General features: G+C 39.8%; 1 protein-coding gene across 2 annotated transcripts in view; it reads right to left on the bottom strand.

The window, feature by feature from the left end:
- Positions 1 to 817: 817 nt before the first annotated feature.
- Positions 818 to 8144, bottom strand: part of ADAMTS14 (ADAM metallopeptidase with thrombospondin type 1 motif 14) — a 278768-nt gene continuing 271441 nt past the window's right edge. For both annotated transcript variants that reach the window (XM_040362329.1, XM_040362330.1), the window contains 2 exons: positions 5356 to 5463; positions 818 to 1434 (listed from right to left, as the gene is read on the bottom strand). In XM_040362329.1, coding sequence (XP_040218263.1) covers positions 878 to 1434; positions 5356 to 5463 — 665 coding nt within the window. In that variant the 3' untranslated portion in view covers positions 818 to 877. The remainder of the gene's footprint in view (positions 1435 to 5355; positions 5464 to 8144) is intronic.

Below are 8144 nucleotides of genomic sequence, written 5' to 3'. Positions count from 1 at the left end.
TTTGCTGGGAATACATAAACACTTTAACGTCCATTTGGGCAGAGGTGCACTTAAAGATAAGAACAACAGTCACAGTCAGATACATGTGCAATGCTATCTGCAGGTGTTTTCATGATGGTTAGGAAGATTAGATGTTAATTTTTGAAAAGTAACACTTTTTGAAAAAATGTGAGACGTCGCATGCAATGGAAATACTGGATGTACCTAAATAGCTCCCTAAACCTTTCTTTATAGTTAGGTAATAGCAGCAATAGATTGTAGCATAAGGCCATCAGTGAGTGGGGTTAATGACCATTTGACACACTGACCATCAGAACACAGAAACCAAATGCATATATTGCCAACAAAAAAAACGAAAACAAACTTAAAGCATAATTTTCTTGCCACCACTTGATAAAAAAAGGCTTGACCTTAGGCGCATTCAATACCAAAATATTTCACTGCAGTTCACTGCAACTAACCCAAAAGGTACAGAAAACAAACAGGAATATACAAACACAGTCCCCAACATACACCAAAAACTGTGGATACTCTGATCTTTTTCAAAATTCAAGGAAGCACCATCATTGTCAGAACATTTTGGAAAAAGTGACTGAAGAACTGAGGTGAATTTTGCAGAAATACTTTCCTTTTTTATAATGAATCCAGTTGGTAGCACCCTTATGACAACAAAGTGCATTCACATTGCACTGTGAGGTAACAATACTGGGCCATATTAACCTAATGCCCAGAGGTTTTATCCTTAGCATAAAACTTGAGTCATCTTTCAATGACTGAAAAAGTGCTACAGGCAAAACAATGCAAAAAGCCTTTGCTATTTTGACTTAAAAATAGTTCATTCCCAATGACACTGCTCAGCTACTTGTTGTGATGAAGTTCATGTAGCCACAGAGACATTTTGTCCATTGGAATCAGTGTGCATCTCATTAATACCTTCCCTTCTTCGTCTTACTATATCAGAAGATACCAGTGAACTGACCCTGCCTTGTTTGTTTGCCGAAGTTTTGTTGAACAGTACGCCAAGGCTATCCACAAGTCCACCTTCACCTTGCTGTTCTCCTTGATTTCCTATATCGGTTGCTGAGGTGTTATTTCCTATCGCATGCAAAGCAGAAAGACCTTTATTAGTACTGTTGGTTACTGTGACCTGTGGGCCATGTTGAATATCCATTGGGCTTTTCTCCATCGACGTTTCATGTAATACACTTGCAAGTGTTGGGACCAAGGATACTGGCAGTATTGGGCTAGGGTGGACTTCTCCTTCGAGAGCTCCAAGTTCCAGCGCTGCATGCTCTGAACTTGGGGTTAGGCTGGTGGGGACAATCTTTTTACTACAAGATTCACAGCACAGCTTGTTATATCCAGGTATAGAGCAGTACCGTGCCAAAACTTCCATCTGACAGAATATTGATTTGTCTCCTTGGCATACATCTTCTGCGGAGAAAAATAATATATTTTTTTCTCCACATTTAATAAACTGCGATATTTCATAATGTCTTATCTTCTCTAAAAGAATTTTGCTAACCACCATCAACTTTTGAACTTGTAACACAACTTCAAAATCATAAAAAAAAAACAAAAAAAACAACAGCTCCATATTTAAAATGATACACCGATTGTTTTTGAGATACCCATGCCTCTGGCAGTTATATATAGTATCTCACAAAAGTGAGTACTCACCTCACATATTTGAAAATATTTAATTATATAATTTCATGTGACAACACTGAAGAAATTATACTTTACTACAATGTAAAATATTGAGTGTGCATCTTGTATAACAGTGTAAATTTGCTGTCCCCTCAAAATAACTCGACACACAGCCATTAATGTCTAAACCGCTGACAACAAAAGTGAGTATACCGCTAAGTGAAAATGTCCAAATTTGACCCTTCCCCAGTGTAATGTGACTCGTTAGTGTTATAAGGTCTCAGGTGTGAATGGGAAGCAGGTGTGTTAAATTTGGTGTTATCACTCTCATTCTCTCATACTAGTCACTGGAAGTTTTACATGGCACCTCATGGCAAAGAACTCTGAGTGTCTTGCCTATAGTCAAGCATGGTGGTAGGAGTGTCATGGTCTGGGGCTGCATGAGTGCTGCTGGCACCGGGGAGCTACAGTTCATTGAGGGAACCATGAATGCCAACAGTAAAGCCCTGTACACATGGTGGGGAATCCCATCAGGAAAAGAACGTCGGTTTTCCTGACCGGATTCCTGGCAAGCTTGCCATGCATACAGACGGCCATTCAAAAGAACCACCGTTCTTTTGAATGGCAAGAACTCGGTGACATCATCAACTACGACGTGCCGGCGCTCATTACATTCGATGCCGTCGTCGCCATCTTGCTACACTCTACACTACCCTTGTATGCTACCGCGCATGCGTTGAAGTCTCATCGAGCATGCTATGGTTTACCTGGGGACAGGTAAGCATACTGACGAACGGTTTTCTCAGCAGGAAACACTCTGCCGAGAATCCCAACGAGAAAATAGAGAGCAGGTTCTCTATTTTTCTCGTCGGAATTCCCGGCAGTTTTCTCGACGAGAAAGCATACACACGTACGGTTTTCACGGCAAAAAGCTCTCCCAGCCGCTTTCTTGCTGAGAAAACCGGTCGTGTGTACGAGGCTTAAGAGCTGTAAAAATGTGGAATAGACTCACTGCAGAAGTGGTTCTGACCAGCTCAGTAGATTGCTTTAAGAAAGGCCTGGATTCTTTCCTAAATGTACATAATATAACTGGGTACTAACATTTATAGGTAAAGTTGATCCAGGGAATATCCGATTGCCTCTCGGGGGATCAGGAAGGAATTTTTTCCCCTGCTGTAGCAAATTGGATCATGCTCTGCTGGGGTTTTTCGCCTTCCTCTGGATCAACTGTGGGTATAGAATTGTATATAAGGGATTGTATGATATTATTATTAATTTTATTTTTTTATGGTTGAACTGGATGGACTTGTGTCTTTTTTCAAGCTAACTATGTGACATACTGAAGAAGAGCATGATCCCCTCCCTTAAGAGACTTGGCCGCAGGGCAGAATTCCAACATGATAATGACCCCAAACACACCTCCAAGATGACCACTGCCTTGATAAAGAAGCTGAGGATAAAGGTGATGGACTGGCCAAGCATGTCTCCAGACCTAAACCCTATTGAGCATCTGTGGGGCATCCTCAAATGGAAGGTGGAGGAGCGCAAGGTCTCTAACATCCACCAGGTCCGTGATGTCATCATGGAGGAGTGGAAAAAGACTCCAGGGGCAACCTGTGAAGCTCTGGGGAACTCCATGCCCAAGAGGGTTAAGGCAGTTCTGCAAAATAATAGTGGCCTCACAAAATATTAACACTTTGGGCCCAATTTGGACATTTTCACTTAGGGGTGTACTCACTTTTGTTGCCAGCGGTTTAGACATTAATGGCTGTGTGTTGAGTTATTTTGAGGGACAGCACATTTACACTGTTATACTGTTATACAAGCTGTACACTCACTTCTTTACATTGTAGAAAAGTGTAATTTCTTCAATGTTGTCACATGAAAAGATATAATAAAATATTTACAAAAATGTGAGGGGTGTACTCACTTTTGTGAGATACTGTACATGTGAAAAGTGTTAAATATTAGGAGCTGTGTGTGGTGCAAGAAAGCAAGGACACAACATGCCTACCAGGCCTGCAGTGGTTTTAAAGCAGGGAGAGTGCAGGACACACTTCTGGCTATCTGGTAGCCCTCCCAACTCAAAAAAATAAATAAATAAAACGATTCAGTATTGCTTGTATTTAGAGGTCTAAACAATTGCACTATCACTGTCAAGTACTTGCTAAAACAAAATGCAAGGCCTAATATGGCATGTTTATGTAATGATCAATGTTATCACTAGATGGCAGTGCTACCATGTGGCATTTGAATAAAGAGCGCAATGCACTTTATTACTGCATCTCGCCGCCCCTCACTGCCCCTACAACAACACTGCGCACCAGTACATACTTATTCCGAGTCAATGACTCTTATGTAGAGAAGCAAGAAAGCCCCAGAGTCTACACCTTTAAATGGCAGCTCCCATATTGCCATCATGACAGTTTCTATTAAATGCAAATACTCCTATAATTTTTTAAAAGCCTTGTTTTAATAATAATTATAATATAAATATAATATAATAATAATAATCAGCAGACATAGGACAGTCATAATAGCTGTACCTTGCTTGTCCTTTTACTACTAATTCAAGGCTTACAGAGTCTCTCTGAAAACAACAGACTCTGCAGTCACAATAAAGATATAAAACACTCATAATTCTCTGATCCAGGTGGCCACTGGAGGTTGCTGGTGGGAGATAGGACTCAATAAAACATTCCATCTTCTATCCAGGGTTGCCAACCTCCAGTAAATTTACTGACAGTTTGTAAAAAAAATTTTTTTTACAACTGCTAGTAAATATTGGGGGCTGAGAATTTCATGATGTGTTGACTTTTTCAGTGTAAATCAAGCAAATTACTTTGTTCTATATATTGTCAGTGTTTCCATATCATGTTTACACTGTTCAAATATCCACTGTGTTCGTTTTCAATAGGAATTCTGTAATTTCTCAGGTTGCAAGTAAAAAGCGTGCTCCGCCAGTAAATTTTCCATGTTTTGTCAGTAAAAAATGCTGCAGGAGGTTGGCAACCCTGCTCCTATGCCTAAATAGTACCCTTAGTAGTTGCATGCCACAATGTACACACCTGATGTTGTAGTCAGGACAGGTACTCCATTCTTCTTGCTTTTTTAGAAGCATACCCAATTAACTGACATTCAAAGTCAGGAGCAAAGATAAATAAAATCAATAACTAAATGGAAGTAAAATATGTTATCACATGTGAATAGAAACACAAAGGGGTGAGATTTACTAAAACTGGTGCAGTTAAGCACGGTAGCCAATCAGCTTCTAACTTCAGATTGTTCAATTCTGCATTGACAATAAAACCTGGAAGTTGACTGGTTTCTATGCAGAGCTGCTAAATCTCCCCCAATGTCTTGATTCACAGTCCTCAACACAAAAAAATAAATAAAAATCCTTGCATGTGATTGCCTATTATTTGCAAAATGAAGCTTTACTTAATTAAATACCAAGCTCTGTAGCAACTACACTTGCAGGATTCAACTACACCTGCAAAGTGCACAGTATATTTGTCTTTAGTAAATCAACTCCAATGATGTTGGTAATTGTTAATCACACTGAATGGACTTTCTGTAAACCAAGAGAACATTTTCCTGAAATGTGTACCTTCAACAAGATAGCTAAAAAATGGTGCATGCACATAAAATGAAATATGTGACCTGTGGATTTGATTTCTTGGGACATAGGGTTTTCATACTTACTGGTAGATATTTTGTTCACAGGGTTTTTGAGGGAATTTTGAGGGGCAGGTGTCTTAGAAGGGCTTAGATCACTTGTTTCTGCTTGATGTGTAAGTCCTGCTGATTTTCCTAAAAAGCAACGGTACATGTATCAGGACAGGTGCACTTGCATAGAATAAAATGCATACCCATGCCAAAAAAGCAAAAATACCTGGCAATGTAACACAAAATGCTTTATACATCATGTTTTATTATTTAGAAATCATTACAAAAGACACACTGTGGATTTGTTCACGGTCTAGCGATATCTGGTTATACTAGGGTGGGGGCACAATAGATGTCCCACAAGCCAATAGTGACCCCAACAATATTTCTGTGTTGCAGCCAACCAAACCACTTGGCTATTTTGATTTGGCCTGCTTTGTTAGCTGCTATGTGTGATTAAGTTCTGCCAAGGTTTTGAAGTACCAGGTCTCTACAGCTATGGCACTTATGCTCTCTGCACCATGCTACTGTATCCAGAAGTGCCATATAACTCTTTTGTGGATATTAATGTTGCTCAAAAGCCATTGTGCAGAAGGCAATTGCAACTTGATAGACATGCTAGAAAGCGTGCTAATGAAGGGCTTGAAACGCTGTACAGGGGACTGACTCCTGGCAGAAATAAATTAAATAGACAAAGGAACTATATAAAGTCTGGTATTAGCCCACACCAAATGGCGCAGTCCCATGTAACCCAAAATAACCTGGCACAAAAATTGTATGTGTAACCAAGAACTTTCACACTAGAAAGCAGCTACCTAGAGGGACTAATGCAATATACTAGAAAAATATAAAAGGTATATAAGGTTAATACATATTATTAAGTATCAAAATGCAATAGTAAAAGTTAAATTAAACAATAGAAAATAGACCACATCCATCTCACCCTCAACAATGTTGTCTACCCCAATTATAAATAGAATAACTATCATCTGTGGCCAGTATGAGGCTGGGTTCACACTGATACTACATGACAGTCATACGACTTTCATCTTACTTTGCTCTGCAACATCAGTCCTACACCGGTCCTTCATCCATCCGACTTGAATAAACAGGATACTACTTTGATCCGACTTTGTGACAGTCTGACTTGTTTCTTGACAAATCAAAACAATCCCAGAGTGAGATAAATTCCTTTTACTGCTGCTGTAATCACAATGTTGGATGTCACAAGTCCGATGGTTGGGACAAGGATCCTACTTAGATCCGACTTCAATGATATTCAATGGGCTGAAGTAGGATCAAAGTCAGACCAAAGTAGTACAGAGAGCATTTTCAAAGTCAGCCGTTAAGACGGCTCTCATAGGGAAACATTGATTTTCACACGTCATGCAACATGAGCTCCCAATGTCCGAGCATTTGTCGTACCAGTGTGAACCCAGCCAAAATTCAGATTGTGTGTAGTACACTAATCTGGATAGTCCAACACCTCAAAGTAAAAAAGTCCTAATGTATGGTGAGGATAAAGTCACTATTGTAGATGTGATATCAGTTGGTAATAATGACTCCCCTAGATAATAGAAATGAGATGGCAGTTCATTTCTGATATTGTCTCTCATCGTTCAAGGTAATATGAAAGTCAGAATTATTCGGGCAGCAAAAGTATAATGTAGATAGCGGCAAAGATCAGCAGAATGAAAGTGTGAAAGGCTCAGATGTTACAGGAGCATGAATGGTGGAAAGTCCACCACTTGAAATGACAGTATTAAAAAGTTTCAGCTATGCATAATACAGTAAACAATAAAAGCAAACAATCAGCGCACAAATAATACAGTTAAACTAAAAATATTGCAAGCTGAACACAAAAAAAGGTAATCACGACCTCAATTAACAACTGGTCAAAACAGCTTGGTCTCACCATAGGAGAGAAGACGCGGATGGATCCAGCAGAGTGGTATGTAATCCGATCAGATGGGATGGGCCATTAGCATTACCAACTGGTCAAAACAGCTTGGTCTCAGCATAGGAGAGAAGATGCGGATGGATCCAGCAGAGTGGTACGTAATCCGATAAGATATAAAAAAAACAACAGAAAACACGATCTCAGTGTAGACTGTTTGTATTTTATTCCAAGGGTAAAAAAGTTCACTATACAGCAAAAATCCTGGACTGGACAATAGGCACAGGGAAATTCACTGGAGGACTACCGTCTGGTATAGCGAATGAGATTAAAACCATAAAAAAGCATGGCATGTAGACGTGGTGTACAGCCGCAAACGGCAATGGAAAGGACGCGGGTGACATCAAGAAGCTCCTCCCCCGTCAAGAAGCTTCTTGATGTCACCCGCGTCCTTTCCATTGCCGTTTGTGGCTGTACACCACGTCTACATGCCATGCTTTTTTATGGTTTTAATCTCATTCGCTATACCAGACGGTAGTCCTCCAGTGAATTTCCCTGTGCCTATTGTCCAGTCCAGGATTTTTGCTGTATAGTGAACTTTTTCACCCTTGGAATAAAATACAAACAGTCTACACTGAGATCGTGTTTTCTGTTGTTTTTTCATATCTGATCGGATTACGTACCACTCTGCTGGATCCATCCACATCTTCTCTACTACGCTGAGACCAAGCTGTTTTGACCAGTTGGTAATGCTAATGGCCCATCCCATCTGGTAAGGAAGCATTTCTCTTGTTGATGGAGGTTACATCACTTTCGTTTGAAGAGTTTTCGCTGTATCACTGGGTGTCATCTTCACTCACTTTTTTTATGGACTTTCATTGCGCTGCACTTACATATTTTTTTCATATGCATAATACAGTGGATAGAG

The sequence above is a fragment of the Rana temporaria genome, chromosome 8, assembly GCF_905171775.1.
Source record: "Rana temporaria chromosome 8, aRanTem1.1, whole genome shotgun sequence".
In the NCBI taxonomy this organism is placed as follows: Eukaryota; Metazoa; Chordata; class Amphibia; order Anura; family Ranidae; genus Rana; species Rana temporaria.
This window is presented reverse-complemented; position numbering and strand designations above follow the sequence as displayed.